The following is a 21,937-nucleotide window of genomic DNA, read 5'->3' as shown; positions in this document are numbered from 1 at the left end:
TGAAGCAATCAGCTGACATGGAGATCAGTTGTAGCTCCAGCTGAAGAGGCAGAAGGGGTCCCCTGCAAGGAGGCCTTATCCCTATAATATGTCAGCATTCACAAGGTTAGCCAGAATACGAAGGTACAGATGACTGCCTTGAAATTCAGGCAGGTTTGTAGAGCTGTAAGCAGTCATTTACATAATCTAGTCCCAAACTTTTAGGGAATGTTTATAATCAATACTTCTAGAATGAACAAATTAGCATTGAAACAGATAACATCCAGTGTAAATAGCCAGGCTTAGTGCTATATATTCAACCTGCTACATTCTCCTGGTTTTCAGTCTGCTCCAGCAGTATCCAAAGCAGGCCACAATGCCCCCCAAATAACATGCACACAGTACTATAAAGACACAAATTCTCTCCTTACCTACTTGCATCCTGAGGTTTGATGTAAGTCACAGTATTTACATCAAGATGCATGTTTTATCACTTTGCTCATTGCACCCCCTCCAGATGTTCATGGCTGCTGCAATTTAGCCACCAGTTAGAGTTCCCAGACTACCTTTAAAGGCAATCTCACTTAGAGCTTGTATGAGGTCTAAGAACTTAGACCTCTAAGGTCTTAGAGGCACATACTTTGATTAAAGCATGCAAGAATGCTGAGATACGATCTAAGGGGGACTGCCTTTGAAAATGGTCCAGAAACAATGACACAAAAAAGTTTGCCTTATCAAGGGAAGGCCACAACTGATAAACTGCATACTTAGAAATCTGGAAAAACAAAACAATATAAGAAGCAATTAAAACAATGTGGGGTAATGCTACCAGTCCATGTTTCATTCTGTAAGCACAGATCTGTTCTTTGCTGCCATGAGAAATGCTCTTCCTTAACGTTTAAGATTTCTTAAAAGGGAAGGGTTGTTGAAATGTGCAATGGGGAAAATTCTTGGTGCAGTTTGTCCTATTTCAAAAGATATTTTCCTAAATAAAGTAACCCCAAATTCTTTTCCATTGCTTTTCTTTGCAACAGAGCATTATAAGACAGACATTGCCCGCTTTTAAGAAAAGAAGGTTACTTTTCCACTGATGAAAAAAATAGCCATTATAATCCAATTAATGAAGTAAAATGTACCCCAAGAAAGCCAAACGTATAAGTCGCTTCGTGGACATTATTAAGATGACAAGAAATTCCTCTTCCACAGGAAAACTACTGTGGCATTCTAGTTAATATGTCCGTCTTGTATATTGATTTTAAAACAACTCTTATTTTAGTAATGGCTCATACTTAATTTCTAAATGGCTTGGAGAGTTTTAAACTATTGTGAAAATGAAAGATGAGCTAGTTACAAGCTCTCACAATATACTGTAAATTAAGAATGAGGTTAAGTAAAAGGGTGATAATCCAAAATTAACAAACTAGTCAGGTCAGTGAGCTATTTTATCCCACGGCTAAAAAAACAACCTGCAGGTCAAAAGGGGAAAATTACCTTCATCATAAGTTGTGTGTTGTCCAGTGATAAGTTTACCTGCGGTGGTATCATCTCCACTGCCAGTATCTCTACTTTGCACAATCTAACAGTTGTATACAGCAGTAAAGGCAAACTTAAGGATTCTTGAAATCTTAATAGGAAGATGGTGCCTACTGCAATGTGTCAGTTAAGAGACCAAGAACTTTAAAGTACTTTGGTGTGACTTTTTAATGGCCTTCACTAGTAGGTTGGTCAGTCCTTGGGATGGCACAATTCTAGGATTTTAATAGCCTATGCTTCTCCCAATATTGATAAGGAGAAAGATGAAAATGTCAAGTTCAAATGATTTTCTCTTGACTGAAAATAGTAATGGGCCTATTAGCCAAGCAAGAAAGAAACATGAACCAAGCAGGGCTCAAATGTTTATGCAACCTTAGCCATGGAAGGAAAGCCACCAATCAATGCCTATTATTTCTTAGCTAGATACCTCAGAGAGTAAAAGCATAATCTCATGAACCCATTTTTCTTTTCTACTTCTAGTTTCCCTGAGTGTTCTCATCTGCAAGTGAGCATAAATACCAGATCGGCCTCATAGATTTTTGTTGACCTTGGACATTGAAATATGCATATTGAAATGATTTATCCCAGTGATTTTCTTAATTTTAATTGAAAGGGTTTCATAGCAAAATGTTGCCTTTAACAGTCTTATTAGTCCCTAATTTATCTACATAGGCACTTAAAAAAAATGTACCTCTAATCCTATTAGTAGGGGCAGATTTCACTTAACATGCAGGCATCTCCAGATGTGATATCAATCTCCTCTGCAACTTCTAGTGGAGTTTATTTTACATTGCTCCTGATCTGCATTATAGATTAAGGCAGGGCAGAGAATGGAAAACTTAAAATGCTATGGAGGGGGAGTATTAAGATGTGGCAGACAGCTGCATGTTTAGCACAACAACTGATTTTGGTTTTTCCATTCCAAATATTATTAGTAAGATCACAATTTAGATTCCATGGTACCCTGCTTTGAATGGCACAACACAGTCTGGAGAAGACAGTTTTTGTTCCTTGAGCCTCCAAATCTTGTTGGGTCAAACTGGACACTAAGCTTATTAGTATGAAATTGTAGAGGACACTATTCTGTAGATTATGCCTGAATTGTTTTATGCAATTCTGTTCTTTTGTACCTGTATTGGATGCCCAAATATTTTGTGATTTGCTAGAACCAGAAATAACTGCTGATCTGAAGATGAATACTGACCAGAGTACTGGGTTCCTGGCCATCTATTAAGAGGGAGAGAGATCATAGTGTTGTGTGGCTGTTTTTAGTTTAGTGCAGTGTTTCTCAACCTTGGCAACTTTAAGATATGTGAACAACTCCCAGAATTCCCCAGCCAGCACTGCTGATTCTGGGAACTGAATTCCATACTGGGAATTCTGGGAGTTAGAGTCCATAAATCTTAAAGTTGCTAAGGTTGAGAAACACTGTTCCAGTGTATGAACCCCTGTCTTTTACTTTGAGTAAAAAGAGCCATAAAAATAGTTAAATCTTATCCATTGATGAACAATGTATCTCTGATTTCAAATTGCTGAATCCTGTATGTTTCCACTATTTTTTTTTAATATGCTTGATATGTTAGTTGGTCTAACGTATCTAGAAGGCACCATGTTAGGTAAGGATGTCCTAGTCCCACAGCATTAGGTTATTAGTCACATAAATTATTACTGCTGTTGTAGTTACACTTGCTATCAGCACTGAGGTATTTAAAAAGTGATAGGAATCCCATAAATCTCCCCATCAGATGAAAACAATCAGAGGGCAGCAGCAGAAGTCACAAAAGGAAGTTTAAAATGTCTAATGTAGCCCTGACACATGTTAATATGACCTCTGAAAGAAAATCATTTTCTTCTCTGAAATGTATTAAAGGCTAATAAATCCTGCAAACACTTAGCGATAAGTTTGACATTAAGCTGATAGCAATAGCTGCAAATAGAGATGAACTAAGTGCTGATCTTTAAATTTGCTAATCAAATGTAAGTTTCATTTCTTCTGCTAAATATCTGGATGCAAACAGGCACTCTTTGACTTTGAATAATGTCCTTCAGGAACCGTGATGCTATTTAATCCACTTCAGTAACTTATGCAGACTCAGAAGTCTGGTTTGTGTTACTACAGCAAGGGTGGCCGTGGCAGCGATGCAGCTGGGACCAGATTAAGATTTGTAAAATTCTTATTGTATTAAAAAAGATCTGACAGGCACTGAAGCTTGCTTGGAAGCAGTGCCATTAACTCTGGAATACTGGTCGTTAACCCAAAGAATTCAGAGCTTCTTTGAAAAGGGGCTGGGGGCATTCTGGGGACTTGCGTGAGAAGGCAGTTCTAGGCTTGAAGCTATCCTGTACTTGAAAGACAGAGAACCATCAGAAGGAAGAGGAGGAGCTCTGCAGAAAGCAACCCTCATTTTGCAAATGGACAGCAGATGGACCTCATAGGTCAAATGGTTGATGAGGCATGTTGAGTGCCTTTAGTCCACCAACACACGCCCCACCTACAGGCAGTTTCCATTATGCAGAAGCTTTTTGGTGTGAAACAGAACGTGCATCTCTCTCCTTCAGCATTTTCCCAAATGACAGGGGTTTTCTTTTCAAAACTCACACCTTTTCAGGCACTGTTATTACACAGGGGGCCTGTCCTTCTGCAGCCCATCAAGGCAATCTGTTCACTGTGGACAATTTTTTGGCCTCAGCTTCCCATTTTTTTCCTGCCAGTGCAAATTTCAAGATTTCATTTCTCTCTACAAGCAGAGCAATATAGTATCCGCAATAACCCTTCTTCCTTCTCGAGGTTTAGAATCTCGCCTGCTAAGTTTCCAGCTCCTTTGAATTTGTGTACATGTTGCTTATAAAGAATCTCCACTCACCCCACTTCCCGGCTCCATTTGGAAAAGCTTTTGAACACAACTTTACTGCTATCCCACTGTGGAGCTACCACGTCTGGAAGTATTTGCTTCCGTCTTTTATAGTTGATTTCCCTTATTGTCATTTCTCAGCCTCTCAGAGAGAATGACTCTGTTTTCTTTTGTGCAGGAAAGATGAAGAATTAATTGTTGTGAGCTACAGTGAAGGCAACTTGGAAATATTTTGAATTCTTTTACATGGGGATTGTACAGGCTGGGGAAATGAGGGGCCTGGAAAGCTTTATGCTCTTCTTTACAGTTATGAAGGTAATGTATTCGGGCTGCAGTGGCATCAACATTTGCATCTGTATGGATAAAAATGAACAAGCACAAACTATTCCTTGCACTTGAGGGAATCACTTTGGAGCTGGGTCTGTTTGAATTTAGTAGAAACTCGGGCATAAAAATAGATGGGAACATTTTAGAATAAAGTCAGGTTGTCAAATGATTAGATGAATTTTCTTTTTATGAATGACCATTTCCAAAACATTTGGAGTAAGTTTTTCTCTTGGCCAAAAAATATTACATCAGGAACAAGTGGAGAAATTGCTTGGCATATCATATTGAACAAACTCGAATATCTGTTCGGTATCCAACAGCAGCTCCCTAGTTCTCTTTGTACATTTCATGTATTGTATCAGAAATATTCCTTATAAAGTATCAGGAATATTGTATCAGAAGCCATTCCTTATGCAGGACATTTAAAGCTATCTATCAAAATAACTTGCCTTTCTGGAGATGCCGTTGCAAGCCAAAACATACTGTAATGAGTAAGAGTCCTTTAAATGACTCCAAGGACTTGTATGTAATTCTCAAGGAAAATCAAGACAATGATAAATATAAAATATTTAAGAATGCCCACTTGTAATATTTATTTATTTATTACTCAAATTTAGCCACCGCCCATCTCCCCCAGAAGAGGGACTCGGGGCAGTTTACAATAAAATCCCACATAAAACATAAACATTAAAATCACATAAAACAATTATGATAAAACACAATAAATAAATAAAATCCAAGAGAAATGTAAAATCCAGGCTGGTGGGAGGGACTCTAGGGTGTGAGCCATCCTCAAGAATGGTTATTCCCTTTCCTGCCCCAGGCGAGATGGCAAAACCAGGTCTTCAGGGCCTTCCTGAAGGTCAGGAGTGAAGGGGCCTGTGTCATGAGTAAGGATGGCGAGCAGGGGGCTCCCATCCAGACTGTTAAGCGCATGTGTAGCACTGAGGAATTGGTCAGCCATTCAAAGAGACACAGATTGGGACCGCCTTAACCTTTGGGGTTTATATGTCTGGGTTTTTCCCACGTTTCTTCAGTTTGTTAGGATTACTGTTATATATTAGTAATAAACATTAGAGAACAGTTCCCTGTCTCAGAGTGTTTCCTGGGAGTCAGGACAGCCTGCCTCACCTCCGGGGGCAAGATGTTCCAGAGAGCGGAGGCCACCACAGAGAAGGACTCCACCAGGACGGGGTCCACAACATGCCCTCTCTGGATGATTGAGTGGGGCGGGCCAATGTAATGGGGATGAGACGGTCCCTCAGGTAACCTGGCCCCATGCCATTTAGGGCTTTAAAGGTAATAACCAACACCTTGAATTGGACCTGGAAGCAAACTGGCACCCAGTGCAGCTCGCGCAGCAACAGTGTTATATGTGCCCACCTAGGTGCACCAAAAATAGCCTGCGCAGCTGCATTTTGGACCAGCTGAAGCTTCCAGATACTCTTCAGGGGTAGCCCCAAGTAGAGCGCATTGCAGTAGTCTATATGGGAGATAACCAGGGCGTGAGTGACTGTTCGGAGGGCTTCACGATCCAGGAACAGGCGTAACTGGCGCATGACCCGAAGTTGCGCAAAGGCCCTCCTGGCCACGACTGCCACCTGCTCTTCAAGCAGGAGTCGTGAGTCCAGGAGAACCCCCAGATTATGCACTGAGTCTGTCTGGGGCAGTGCCACCCCATCCAGAACTAAAGATGACAGTTTCTTGGAAGATGAAGCCCCATCAACCCACAGCCACTCCGTCTTACCAGGGTTCAGTTGAAGCCTGTTGTTCCCCATCCAGACCCCCACAGCCCCCAGGCACCGAGAAAGGGCAGTCACTGCATCACTTACCTCACCCGGGATAGAGATGTATAACTGGGTATCATCAGCATACTGATGATACCTCATCCCGTGGTGACGGATGATCTCACCCAGTGGTTTCATGTAGATGTTAAACAAGAGAGGAGAGAGAACCAAACCCTGCAGCACCACACAATGGAGGGGTTGAGGGTCGGATCTCTCCCCCACATCACCACCAACTGGGACCGGCCCTGGAGGAAGGAGGTGAACCAGCGCAGAACTATCTAACCATCCCAAAACAGGTTTCCCTTTTTCCCATATAAATCTATATCAATATGGCCTTGCATTTTATTTGTAAGCCACTGCTATAAGAATTAATGAGGCTAGCCTACACAGCCCATCAAACATTAGAAAAAAGAACTCCCATCCAGCAGCATCTGCAGCAAACCATGATGACCCCAGAATGATGACATGCATGCAGTAATGTCATTCACACAAATGCTGCCATTGCATACATGCATTCTAATGTTTGATGCAAGTAGGTAAGTCATGGCATTACCACAATAATGTCATCATGCACATGTCATCATGTGCATCCCCTTGCCTCCACCAAGGATTCTCAGGCTCCCATCACTTATGCAATATCACCTTGATATGCTCGGGAAGACTGGGGTGGGGGAGTAGGTGCTGTCTGTGTATCTTGACCGGAGGATTATTTCCCCAAGAGACGATGGTTGGATGGTTATTCAATTAGTCTGTATGACAAAGGATCTCTATACAGAAACTTAAAAACTAGTATACTGATTGTGACATGATGTTTCATGAGCTAGAGCCCCCCCACCCCAATGATTCAGGATATATCTAGAAGCAGCAGTCCATTGACAAGGACTCAGTAATTAGTTTGTCATCTGGGAACTTTAGGACATTTGTTGTTTCAGCTAAAAAAAAAAGCCATCCGTTAAAATAAATAAATAAATAAATAAATAAATTTTGATTAACCACGTACATAGAAACTAGTCAACTGCCAAAACACTAAGAGCAGCTGATGAGCTGCCCTTTACTGTCTGAAAGAAAAGTGACATAATTAATTTGCTTTTATGTTTTTCAAATGGTAGGAACAAAACGAGTATCAAGAGAAAGAGGTAGAAAAAAGCACATCTATGGATCTTAGCCACATCACATCTTCGTGTATCTGGCCTTTAATAACAGTAATTGTCATTACTATAGAAAGAATAAGGCTAAAGCTACCACAAATAACTTCTTCTGGCCAATGAAGTACAAGACAACCTTTTTGACTGGGAGTTGAAGGTTATACAGCAGAAAATGAAATGTGTATAACTCAGATGTCAATGATAGTTTTGAAGTACTAGGGGAATAATTAAGTTTCCCTATTAGGAGAACACATCGTACTGAACATTTCAGAACCCTTCACTGGCATACAAAAGTGCTAACAATCGCTGAATTAAAGGTTATGTATCACCTAACAACAAGCTTTCGACAAATTACTGCAAGAAAAGGGGGGGGCACAATAACAAGGGTATAAAAGTTGAATAAGTGAAGAACTGAATACTTGTATAGTTGCTTGTCTACTGAGAGAATTAAACTTTATTGTAACTCTTGCCAAATTATAAAAATTCTTATTGCTTTATGAAACAAAACACCTCTCAAGCATATAAAATAGATAATTCTAGCAAAAAAACCACCCTTTTTTAATGTATCCCCAATAACAAAGGTTTTTTTTCCCCTTTAAATCAGAAAAAAACAAGGAATAATTTGTTGTGACTCTAAGAGGCAGCTCAGTGACCACCTGACACTCACATGAAACCAGATTTAAGTAATTATAAAATCATCAGTTAAGAACCTGGAAAATATTCATTTACTGAGGAATCCTTGAGCCCTATCTAAGGCTAAAGTTGTGAGTGACATGGGCATCTTCTCAAGGACTACCCCCTTATCCTTATATGCTAGCTTCTAAAAAGGTCTTTATGCATTCAGTGTGAAGATCTGCAAAGAAGTTCCAAAAGCAATCAGTTGAATAGTCTTTCAACACATGATTTGGGCCCAATTACAATTAAAATTATAAGAGTACTCAGTGAAAATTACTTCCTTACAGATCTTCATGCTAAATGAATGACAATCATAGGTAGCCATACACCCAACACACATTTGTATATGTGGACAAGGAAAAACTGCTTAAGACTTAGTGGTATGTCCCACAGTGCTCTTTGTTCCTGCCTTCTCATGTTCCCAAATAAATTCCTGGACCTTGAAGAATGGAACGGTGGAAGAGGATATGGTTACAATACTGAAAAAAAAAAAATCAAACCATTTCAGGGTAAGCAACGAAATGCTGGTAGATCTTCATGTTAGAGACAGATGCTCACAAACCTAGCTAACCTAGGCTTGCTTCTGGTTAGCCTTGGTTCATATGTATCAGATTCTCCACCATATATGTGTAGTCTTGACCCTTGAATGTTAACAAAGATTATGTATGTATTCAAGGTGCTAATTAGCACCTATAAGGCTCTACATGGCACAGGGACAGGTTATTTGCAAGTGTGCCTGTTTCCAGTTGCTTGACCCACCAAAGCTGGCAGGCTTGATGTGTTCCAGGTCCTGTCTATTAGGCAGTATAATCTAGTGAGACCCAGGAGCCATGCTTTCTCTGATGCTATACCTGCCTTGCGGAACAGAATCCTCCTGAGGATCCAGATGGCCCTGACACTGTTGGCCTTCCATAATATGCTAAAGACTTGGATATTCCTCCAGACATTTGGGCCAGGAGGTTAGACAAATCCTGGTGGTTGCTTTGTTTAGTTATGGTCTTATTGACTAGGAGTGGAATGATTTTCCAGTCCCAGGCATATTATTGCTTCTGGATTTTATTTTTGTAAATTGTGCTTTGTGTGTGTGGTATGTAGGGGGGTGTTTTGTTTTTTTCCTTTTGGGGGGTTGGGTGTGTTTTTGTTCAGTTTTGTTTTTAAACCTCTGTATACTACCCAAGTCACTTTGGTGAGATGTGCAACTATGTAAATTGTCTAAATAAATAAATGTTTGGATCTTTACTGGGACTCTGCAAAGATTTGACAGGATGCTTTGCTTTGTTTCAGGTTTCAACAAAGTGCACCTTTGATACAGCTGTTCTGTTTCTAGCTGCTGCAGCAGAGCTAATGCACCTGTCAGATAAACTGCTTTCCTGGTCTTTGACTTTATTCTCTGCAAAATATCAACACAAAACCGGTGGGCAATGTGGAGAGGCCAGTTAATTTCTCAGTGCTGTTGACTGACAGCTTTAAGGTAAGCTTCTCACTTTCCTGTGCTAACATATCACACTGCCCAAAATGGAGTGCATCAATAATTACAGTCAAAGCAGCTCTACCCAACAAAGCAGGGCTCTGCTTTGCCCAGCTCTGTTCCTTGTTGACATTATTACATGACATTTTCCCCGCTAGTGACTTATAGCATCACCCAGCCATTCCCAAACTGATACAAAGCCTGTCCTCATTATTGTTATGTTGGCACAATGATGGTTGGATGACTCTATAAGGCACTTTAAGTCACTTGTAGAAAAATGGTCTAAACTGGACCAGACTTACAAGTTTCAGAGCCCCCAATGGTAACTTTCTAGCAAAAGCATACCTTCTGATAATGAAAAAATCAAGTCACCCCCAATATCCTACCACATCTCCTGCAAAGCAAGACTTTGATTCTCCTTTAGATTCTCCCAAGAATAAGCTTTGGTAAGTCTGTTTTTCCACCACAACCTCAATCCATTACTAGTCTGTGCAGAAGTAACATTTGTACGACACACATTGGTTGGTAATAAACCATCTTTCCTTTTTGTTAGAACATTTTTTTAAGATATTTTAAGACAGAGGAATAAAAGAAGAGAGCAAGAAATTAATTAAGTGCTGAACAAAACGTTTAACCAAGTACTCAAAGAAAGCAAATCTCCCCCTGCAGCAATGAAGGGAGGGAGGGAGGGAGGGAGGGAGGACATGTACCCATAGATGTCTGTACACAAGCTAGTTCTGTAGCCATCCCTTGTGCCCAATTTCAGCAATGCAAACACATGATTCATATCAGTCATCACTCTCTGTGCCAAATCTCTGCACTCAGTATTCGCCCACCATATTGAATTACATGGCATGCTCTGCAGCTCCCTGAATTGATCAAACCCCTGTACTTTTTGTATCACACATTGCAAATAAAGCCCCCGCTCTTCTCTCCCTCCCAACTTTGTGAATTCTGGATGTAACCCACCATGAGATGTTGGTTTCAGTCCCTAAGTAGTTGAATATTTCTTATTTTACATGCAAAAAGGAAAAAGGAAAAACACAAAAGCTTACAACTCTCATATATAAATCAAAATTAGTCTCATGCACACATTCTTTTCATGTTTTATAAATTATTAACATTTAAGATAGTTTACTTAACAATAAAAAAGCCAGTCCCTGACCTTTTGAGTCAACCAAGACCATCACTTGCTTCTCAGTCTTTTGCATCCATGGTCTTCACATACATGGATATTCTTCTAACCTTTTCTCTTTCAAAAGGATTGTCCACATATCTGTAATTCCAGCATTCCATCTGTGGCAGCTGAGGATACAGAATCAGCTCATTTTTTTCCAGTTTGCAGCACCAGAACAGATGTCGTAAAATATTCATTTTTGTGTCAGCTATACTACTGAGCACTGCAGGCCAAAAGAGAGAAACCAGAATGGCCACAACACTGATTATTCATTGGCCCATCTGGTTGTCCCAAATTCCCCTGATGGCATATGTGACACCATTTAAGAGTTCACACTTTATGTGATTTCAAGTGTCATATAGATCAACCAAAAAAGGATGCTCAAATGACTTGTATCTCCCTTTTTCAGTTTAACAAATGGCAGCCAAGGAATCAACAAGTAGTTAATACTGCAACAACAACTGTTGGCAAACTATATCATAATGATAAACATAGATTATACTAGAATTCAAGATATACTGTACATTCCTCATCCTCCATGGTTTTTATAGCACATTTCCAGTTAGAAAACCTTTATCCAACCTCTATTTTAAAGCAGCAAGATGAATAAATATTTAGTTTATACCTAATTACCCTCTATAACACTGGATATGCAAATTTCAATGTATTTGGAATTTCCTCGAAAAGACTTGGCAAGTATAAATTATCCTTGTACCAGACTCACAGCTTCTGCAGATAGCTTATCAACAGTTGGTGTTTAACAACAGCAGCTTTATTATTAACAATCAATAACAAGTTTTAAAACATTAATACACTCCAGCAATGTTAATGCAGTTACATTTCACTAAACAAAATATATCCACAAATGAGCTGTGCTAAATCTTCCTGTCTATACCAAATTGTTTTTTCCTTCCTTCCTTCCTTCCTTCCTTCCTTCCTTCCTTCCTTCCTTCCTTCCTTCCTTCCTTCCTCCCTCCCTCCCTCCCTCCCTCCCTCCCTCCCTTCCTTCCTTCCTTCCTTCCTTCCTTCCTTCCTGTAAGAGGAAATGAAGAGGATATAACGTTATCCTTCACTGGCTTCTTGAAATTATGGAGAAGCATTTATAACATGCAGGGGTGGGGAAAGTCACATAGGAATATGGCTATTAAGAAGGACGATGAAAGAAAACAAAAAAACGCAGATGTACTTAGATCTAAACAGAAAATCAAAGGATTGTTGCTTCCCAAAACAGGACCTCTTTTTCAGCTGCAGGAAGAATAAATGTAATAGTTGATCATGTTTCTTTGAGATGTCTGAGAACAGGGAAAATGGCTGCTTTGGAAAGAGCTTGGAAACTCTAAAAGGACTATTGCATTTGCCAAGAGTAGCAGCTGCTTTAAGGCCTGGCAGGCACAGAGTCACAAAGTCACTGCTTTGGGGTTTACACAAGAGCTGTCTTGGACAGCAAGCAAGCCTGGCATGAAGCTAGGAGGACATGTCCCCAGTGAGCTGAAAAGTGAAGGCTATTTAGGTCATGCTCGACAAGCCCTCACTCTAGAATTATGCAAATCCATACAAATTTGCTTCCCAGAAGCTTTTATCAAAACAGTTCCTATAAAGAGGAGGCTTACCACCAGTCTCCTGCTTCTAACGCATAAAAGTGTTTCGCTCTCTCTTCTTGAATTTTAAGATGTTATTCCAAAACCCCCCAACATGCAGTGATTCCATACGTTCTTAGAAATTACTTATACCTTTGCTGTAGTACTATTTCACCAACGTATTTATATTACGACATATAACTAAATTCAGTATCTGGGACTCTATTTAATTCAGAGATGAGTTTATTTATTTATTTATCATATTTATATGGTTGCCCATCTCACACAAAGTCTGCCACACTCTAGGTGGCATACAGCAGCACCCTTACCTGCAAATGTCCATGCATTTAGCCTCTATTTATCTTATATCTACCTTATAACATCTTCTAGAGTCATCCAACTATTATCAATCAGTATAACAATAATGAGCTTTGTATTGCTTCAACAACAGCTAGGTGACCCTGTAGCTCTCTGTAGGTCACTAGAAGAGAAATGGCATTTGTCACTATAGCTAAAATTGAGGACTAAATGTTCTGGTTGCCCAAAATGGTGGAAAAATTAGGATTTTGTATAAAAATAGCCTCAGAAATATACAAAGCAGGTGTTGTATATTCCATGACATATCCATGGATACAATACCCATGTGGTTTTGTCCCAGTGCCTTCACATAGATTTGATTCCCATATTTAACATAATAAAAATAATTATATGAGCTCCTGGAAAGAATCATTTTATTAAAGTACTCCCTGTCAACACTAACAGCATTTTTCATTGTAGGTAATCTGTGAAATACCTCAGTGTCACATGTATGGTAACTAAGTGATCTATTTCCAAATGTAAGAAAGGAACATATATGGAATCTATATTAAGCATATGGAATACCTCAGTGACAAGTATATTAGAGTTAATAGTTATTGCCACTTCATAATTAAGGAAGCTAGTGTCACCAATTTCAGATGTAACTATCCTGTGCCTATTCGAAGTCATTTTAAAAAACAGGCAATAATGTGCCAATGAAATTGGGCTTTTTTTTTCAAAAATTGAAACTTAATTTAATAAATGGATAAATTATACATTTGTCCACTACTCAAAGTACTAAAACAAAGCAGTATATTATGATATTTTGGAAGTATATACTCTAGCTGTGAGAAGATGTGTGCACTAGGATATATCTTTCTCCAGCAGTGCTCCAGGTATCACTTCTGGCACTTCATCTCCTGAAGCTCGCCAGAATACCATAGGGCACCTTGGGATCAGTGCACAGAAAGAGGCTGCCTAGGAGCAGGGTCCAGGGCTCCGAAAGAAAGTTGAGGCTGATTCATGCTGAGACCTGATCAAGACAGCATCTAGCGCTTAACATTTTATGAGGCATAAATAGCCCTTCTTTAATGCAAGCTTCAGAAGTGCACATTCTTTTGGGCTGCAATAAGGGGGGTGGATTGCATTGATAGAGGAGAGTTGAATGCCAGTGAACTTCCTCCACAGCTGCCATCTGTGCCTTGGCAAACTCCATTTCTGATGGGCTGTGGCATTTTGCCCATAAATAAATTGGTCAAGACATATTTTACAATCCTAGTATACATATTCAACTCACTGCATAGGCATTGCCTGTAATATCTTCAATATCCAACAGATAATGTTGGCACCAAGAACTTTCTTCATGATCTGTAAGACATAGGAGATCAGATGTCCAATTCATTACAGCAGCCTCATGAAGATTTGCCATCCAAGTATCGTTAGATAAGCTTTCAAAGCAGCATTGCCATTTCAGTTACTGAATCTTCTAGAATCCTGCTTTTCTCGTCTTTCAATATAACTTTATGTCATCTTTTCTGTTAAAATTCCTCGCCTGTCTCAGAGTTTCTACAGCCCTCTCAGAAGGTATTGTACAGAAAGGTCAACACTCTTAGCACAGCTCCTGTCTGCTTTTCAACTAATGTACTGTAACACATTATCAGATTTCAAAACAATTGTTCAGTTTTCATTAGAATGTGCTATGTTTCTCTCCTTCTGCAGTGTTAGTAAAAAAAAAGAAGAAGAAGAAATGGTGCTGAGTTGTTGACTAGTAATAGGAACAAGCAGTCCATTGCCTTGAGAAGTGGGATAGAATTGATTCCTGTTATTAAAAACAGACTCTGGGCTGGCCACCATGCCTGTGAGAAGGGTTAACAATGCAAATGTGTAGCTAGCAAGTGCCCAGAATATCAGACTTCTTTAATGATTCATTTTCAGTTTCTGAGGCTCCATCTCAAGTAGCATTCTGTCATATTGGTGTTTGGTGGAACCTCAAGGGTGCTAAGTGAAGAACACTGACTTACACCGGGAAAGGGCAAATTCCTTTGCAGACTTAGAATGTAACTGCATTTGCCATATTTTTTTGCTAGAAAGAGAACCTGAATGGCATAACAGTTAAGTTATATCTCTGCCAGCAGCAAAACCAAGAATCGCAGGAGGGTTTCCAATTTGTTGGCCCAAGAATAAAGCATTCAGCTGTGGAGGCACAGTAGAAATAGTAATAGTGTACAGTATGTCAAAGGTCTGAATATGTCATGGGTGAAAGTTTAGAGACTTAACCATGGCAGAATCCCAGTTTATCTCACATGTCATTATAGAAATTATTAGGGGAATGAACAGGAGCAGGGTACCTGTGAGCCTTCAAATGTGGCTGAATTATATCTCCCAGAATCCTTCACCACTGAGACTGCTGTTAGGAGTTTCTTAGCAACATCTGGAGGATAACATTTCCCTATTCATGTGACAGAATAAATAAATATTACAAGAATTTATAATATTCTTACAAGTGATTGGTGCAATGTCCTACTTCTGGCTTTTACTAAGAAGGCCTAGTATGTAGAGGAACCATAAATTTTGGCTTTTGAGGATTTGGTCCCTCCTTCAGTGGCCTTCAGTGGCCTTCAGGATAGAGGCATGGCAGACTGAAGAGCTCACCAAATAGAAATGTACCACATATGGAAAACAAATCACATGGTTGGTGATAAAACTAATATGTACATATGTTCCTTTTTAAACTAAATTATATTAGGAAATAAACAATATGTATTCTTTACTGAAGGATTGAAAATGTTAGAATCTACTTTTCAGCTGTAAACATGATATAAAGTAGCAGTTCATTAAACAATCCAGCAGTGCAGGATGTCTCCAGCAAAATTGACTTATGCTATTAAAAGCTCAAGTGAACAGGATGAACTTAGACATGCACCAAGGAAATTGAAATTTCCCAATCAAAGAATTCCATGAGATGCTACCACAAGAAAGATTGTTTCTGCCACTGATTTCAGGAAGTAGGAATCTGAGAAGAGCTTAGTAAAATTAAGGGTTAGTACAGTAGCTTAGATTCCCTAGAGAAGGTTGATAGCTAAACACTTGAGCACATGGCTTGCAGACTGAAAATACCATATGCAAATTTTGACATCTCTAGTGAAAAGAATAACATACTAGATCTTGACAAACTGCTGCCAGTCAGAGTATTAAATATTGGATTAGATACACAGTCTTGTGGGGCATAAAGCAGCTTTTTATATTCACAAGGTTCCTAGGAGAATAGGTGATGCTGGGACAAAGAGAAAAAGTTACTTTTATGCTTAAGAACTGCTGGGGGCAATGTCTGAAGAACTAGAGTCCTTGATGGGACCCATATTTATTGAATGTTGTTGTCATACTTAGCCTGATATAACTATAAATCTAGGCTTTCCAGGTTTATTTATTAATTTATTTATCAAATTTCTCTGCCTCAGTCTCTTAGCCCAGTATTGGCTTACTCTGCGATAGATTCTCTGACAAGACTTGGCTAGTGTAGATACCTTATTTAAGAAAAAAAATAAAGCCAACAGATGCTCTGCCTGCTGAAGAATATAGCAGTCAGAGCCTATTTATATATGTCAGCACTCCAGGTTTAAATTCTATGCTTTTTTCGCTACCTTTCTGAGTTAACATATATTTGGCTGTTCTTATCAAGGTCATAGAAGGCATCTGGGATTCTCATCAGTCTGGGAACCCCTGGCCCCTTTTATTCTAGTTTTATTCCAAACAGTGGTCATACGTCCTTGGGACAAATTTGTTCATATGTCTACCTGCTTAAGTGAATACATATTTTTAAAACACTGAAGATTTGAGAGAATTCAGCTTAAATGTTCAGGGCAGCTCTCCTCCGTAGATCCTGGTTTTATTGTTCTGACAAATTATCAGTTCAGTGTGGCAGCATTGGCCCAGCACCAATCCATCTGTCAAAATATCCAGTAGGCATAAGGAATGTTATCTAGGTAGCTGAGTGCCCTCTTCAAGTACTCCAGAACAAGCAGCACAGAAACCATGCCCACTTTGCATTATCCCCTGATCTACTTTGAACCTGTCCCCCAAATGTGTCTCTGAACACTGAAAGGTTGCCAGTTGTAGTACAGAGGTGGGATGCTTCCTTCTCCATATATCCATTCATCAAATCATACTTCCTAAACCAGTGATAGCGAACCTATGACACGCATGTCAAAGGTGACACACCACAACATTTTGGGTGACACACCAGCGTTCACCAACACCCGACAACTATTCTCCCTGTTTGAGTTACCAAAGAAACTGAATGAACAAAAGGTACTGCAATTCCCCCCACCCACCTATCTCCCCCCACATCTCTGCCTTGTTGGCCACCCAAAATTGGATTGTATTTTTTAAAAATAAATGAATACATAAAGAATTGTTTCTCTTTTGTTCGGGGTGTGTGTGATATGCCAGCAGAGTCAAGTGAGGCATTTTCCAAATTTTTGACAGACCTAGCCCAAAAGGTTTGCCATCACTGTCCTAAACAAAAGAGGCTTTGGAGCCATGGTGCTCCATGTGGGAACTCAACTTAAGATTGAGCTGGTAGTATCAAGACCAAGATTCCCAACTCTGTCTTTACATAGGAAAGCAATTTTGAGCTCATGCTTCAGTTACCATCTATACTGTAGAGCCAGAGATGTGCACAGAACAATTGTATATATTTTGCCATGTTAAACTATTTGAAATATAGACTGATAATAAGCAAGTAATAATGGCAGACATGATACAGATACACGTACGTGATACAGACACTTTATGTTAATACCAGCAATCAAATATTTATGTGCTGCTGGCCTTTCTGATAGCTTTCCTGTGAAAGCTGGGTGCACCAATGCTCAGCATTATCACCATTGCTGTTCATTCTCATCATGGATACCATCACGTGAGACCTGCATCACAGTGCCCCTGGACCTTGCTCTACACCGATGATGTCCTGCTCGCAGCTACCACCAGGGAAGAACTGCAGCACTGTGTCCTGACATGAAGCGACCATCTAAGCCAATTCGGTTGTGCCTCAATATCAAGAAGAGTATTTAGAGACTAGCCTAAGCACCACCACCATCCAGGTCAGCAGTGAAGATCTAGTGAAAACAGACTCCTTCCATTACTTAGGATCCCATCTGCAAAGTGATGGCAGAATTAATGTGGTAGTGTGTGCAAGGGTTAATGCAAGATGACTGTGATGGAAGGAGATCACTGGAGTACTGGAAATTGGCTTATGCCAATTCATCTAAAATCAAACATGTATATTAGGGTCTACCCAGGAGCACTGTATGGTGCTGAGTGTTGGCCAACCACCAAAAGTGCTGAGTGCCTTTTACATGCCATGGAGATGCATGCTCTGTTGGTCATTAGGCATTTCCCTTCTTGACCTTGTCAGCAATGAAATGCCTACAGTGGAATGGCCACATTCTACAAGCAGCACTCCACATTGTCGCCTGCACTGCCTACCACTGTAACATTGATGGCAAATGCCCGCACAGAAGACCAAAGCAAAGGTAGCAGGACACAATTAATGCAGACATGAAAATCATCCAATTGGACCCGGTTGCTGCATTTGGTAGTGTGAAATGGTATCCGTTGATCTGAAAAGCAGACCCTGCACCTGCGGGAAAACATTAGAATAAAGAAGGAAAAATGGCAGATATGATACCTACAAGTTATGCAACACAAGGGGAGAGTCAGTGATTGGTGGGACATTCTGATCCAAATGTTATGAAATCAATGGAGTCCTGTTCAAGTCAATTTAATTACCAAAGGGTTTTTTTTTTTCACTTATATGATCACAGTCTCAATTGTCCATTACATTTCCTTTTCAACTGCAAAAATATGAACCTAGTCACTTAGCAAACACTAAAATTAATTTTGCTTAGACCTCAGGGTTGTTCTCATATTGACATTATTATTCAGTGGGCCAGAGGAGGGAGAATGGTAAAGGAAGAAAAGAAAACATTGTGAAATGAGTGGGGGAATTAAGGGAGAGGAATGTTTAAAATAATAGGATATTAATGGTTCTAATTTAGTAGATGCATCAGATGGAATATATGTCAGTAAATGACATCTGCTTGGGAACTTTTTTTGGTTAATTTTTTTATTGCTTTTAAAATAATAACAAAAAAAGAAAAACAAAACACAAAGATAATTATGATATAGATACGTTGTCAAAGTGAAAGGGAAAAAACATAAAAACACATAAAAAGTGCTTTAACAAAAAAGTGAAAAAATACAACAAAGAAAAAAAGGAAAAAAAACATGATATATCATTATAACATTATAAGGGAACTTGAGCCTGTTCCTTTATCATTGCCTCATAGAATAGAGACTACCATTTACTAAGCCATACCCAGCGCACAATGACAGTATGTAGCTCCCTTCTCCATTTGAGCTACAGATCGAATGTTAAAACTCATGATTTGTAAACACACTTGTCTTTTTAAACTAGCCAGAATCCAACACAAATGTCCAAGGTCACAGATTGGATCTAACCTCAGAAGGAACCTGGCATTTGATTTCCACCTCCCCTTCCTGTCTGTTTCTGAAGTTAGAAACTTGCAAACTAAATAAAGGCCTTGCCAGGAGCAAGAAAGAGGAGCATGCTTGGGGGCACCAAGACTATTAAAGCCCTTTAATCCTTCCTGCTCTGAAACTGGTCTAATTTATTTTCTTCTCATTGTTCCCGATGGACAAGAACCATGATTGAGGAAGGCAGGCAGGCAGGCTTTACTCTCATTTTTGGCCTACAGGGTTGCAATAATTTGCATGAGTTTACCCGTGTGTTTCCAACATCAGAACACTGTACCATTCCACCCATGTATCATGCTGAAAACTAGAATATCTTTCTCTAGATGTAGCCATTATGAGTCCTTCATCATTTTAGCCACAGATAGGCAATCCACAGTCTGCAAAGGTCTCCGTGCAGAAGCCCATCACAGGTGCCCTCTCTGCTTCCAAATCTGCCATCCAAAGCCTCCCTTGATTTTGAGCAGAAACAGACAGGTGTTAGTAAGAGAAAGGAGGCTTTAATTGTAAGTGTAATTGTTTTCTCCTGCTAATAGCTTCAATCTCCTTCCTGCTCTTCTGTTAGTAGCAAGAAACAGATTCTGATTGCTTGTAGGGAGCACAGGAAACATCACCTCTGGCTTCCAGCAGTTCAAGTCCAAATCCGTTATTTTTCTGAGCAATATTTCATTTATGAATATATGAATAGGTCTCTGTCTACATGTGGACTAGCTCTATCTCTCTGCTTGCTTGTAAGATCAATGCAGCCTCCATCATACTTACATAGCTCAAAAGGTTTGCAGACTTTAGTCACTGGGATACAGAACTACTGGTTTCATGCCCTATTTACTCTATCAAGTATATACTTATCTACAATGGGAAAACTCAGAATGAACTGAAGTTGATAAACTAAAGGTTAGCTAAAGCATCACTTCTAAATCATATCCCCATTTTGTGTGTGTGTGTGTGGGGGGGGGGGGTTATAATAAGTATTTAAAAAGTAACAACAGAGTCTGAAAAATGTTATTGTAGCTTGGCAGGACTATTAAATATGCATACAGTGGTCTTTTTGACAATTGTATTAATCCTTTTATAAAGCCTTCAGAAGTTCCATCACAGAGGTTTGGGTGCTGTTTTGATCTATTTATTATTCTTAAGTGTTCAGAGAACTGTCCCTATTTTCTAATTAACACTTTTAAAGATAAAAAGTTACATATTAAATCAATCTGAATGATACTTGTTTATGAATCCCACAAGATAAGGCAATTTGCATGTTCACTTTGTACTTACAAACTAAATCTGCACATCTCCAAAGCAGTTCCTTATAACATAAACCTTTTGTGCATATTTGTAACTTAAAAGTAAGTTTGGCCTAATACGCAGGCAGTGCCAATTATCTAAAGGACTTTTTTTTACTGAAGTAAATACATGATACATGATTGCGATACAAAATTATTAGCTTGTTATTTTATATTGTTTGTAGAGGAAGTGGAGGAAACTTCATTAAGAAAGTTAAGTGCTCTGCATCTTTCTTTCTTTCTTTCTTTCTTTCTTTCTTTTTCTTTCTTTCTTTCTTTCTCAAAATAAAAAAAAAGTTTTCAGGTTATTTGTTCATTTGAATTTATTGGATGAGAATTACATTATTTATTGGGGAATATGCCTGCAGCCTTCTTACTTGGGTGGTAAAATGAATTTGTTTGCTCATTTTTATGCAGCATAATCTTATGCTGGATGTTGAAATACAGCAATGTGGTCACTATTTCAAAATACTCTTCCTGGTCCTTCAGTAATGATGATTCAGGTCTATGCAGATGGTCATGAAATTAGTACAGAACAACAGCACAGTTCCCAAAGCACCTACAGTAAATACACAGCTCACACACAAATACTAATCTTCCCATGTTAAATATATATTATATTATATTATATTATATTATATTATATTATATTATATTATATTATATTATATTATATTATATTATATTATATTATATTATATTATATTTATTATATTATAAACTCTACATCTGTGTCCTTGACATGTTTATGAATGACATGTCCTTTCATGTTTAGTTTTTGGTATTTACACACTCAGTTCCAATGACATAAATCTTCCCAAAGATCTGGGAATGGGATAAGAAATGGTGGGAACACTGAAGAAAACTAGAATCTTTCTGGTCAAATATATTATCTAGCTTAGTACTGTCTTCTGTTCTCTGTTCCTTGGGACGAATGCCTTTTCCACTTTATCTAGTCTTAAAACAACTGTGTTAAATGTTAATTTACCCCAAATTGGCAGAATTCAAGTAGAACTACACATACACACACACAAGTGGGGGCGGGGGACATGCACCCTCCCAGCCGTTGGTTTGTGGATCCATGTAAAAGCTATACTCCAACACATTTAAAGGGCAGCAGACTGGCAAAAACAGCAGATGGATCAATGTTCTCAAAACTGTTCTCAACCTTAATGCATAGAGGGGGACCTCATATGGAGCTAAGTGGTTTATGAATCTCTCTGATTTAAAGTATTCACCTAGCACCCAACTAAGACACCATTCCTTACAAGAAAAGTATCTATTGAAC

At 39.1% G+C, this 21,937-nt stretch overlaps 1 protein-coding gene across 1 annotated transcript in view; it reads left to right on the top strand.

Annotated features, from left to right (window-relative positions):
• The window catches only part of ARHGAP15 (Rho GTPase activating protein 15), a 492,562-nt gene extending 482,898 nt beyond the window's left edge, over positions 1 to 9,664 (top strand). The window contains exon 15 of the mRNA XM_063318398.1: positions 9,583 to 9,664. Coding sequence (XP_063174468.1) covers positions 9,583 to 9,625 — 43 coding nt within the window. The 3' untranslated portion in view covers positions 9,626 to 9,664. The remainder of the gene's footprint in view (positions 1 to 9,582) is intronic.
• The last annotated feature ends 12,273 nt before the right edge of the window (positions 9,665 to 21,937 follow it).

This window comes from Candoia aspera, chromosome 1, assembly GCF_035149785.1.
Source record: "Candoia aspera isolate rCanAsp1 chromosome 1, rCanAsp1.hap2, whole genome shotgun sequence".
NCBI classification, from domain to species: domain Eukaryota; kingdom Metazoa; phylum Chordata; class Lepidosauria; order Squamata; family Boidae; genus Candoia; species Candoia aspera.
The sequence above is the reverse complement of the archived record's forward strand: the minus strand, read 5'-3'. Positions and strand labels throughout refer to the sequence as shown.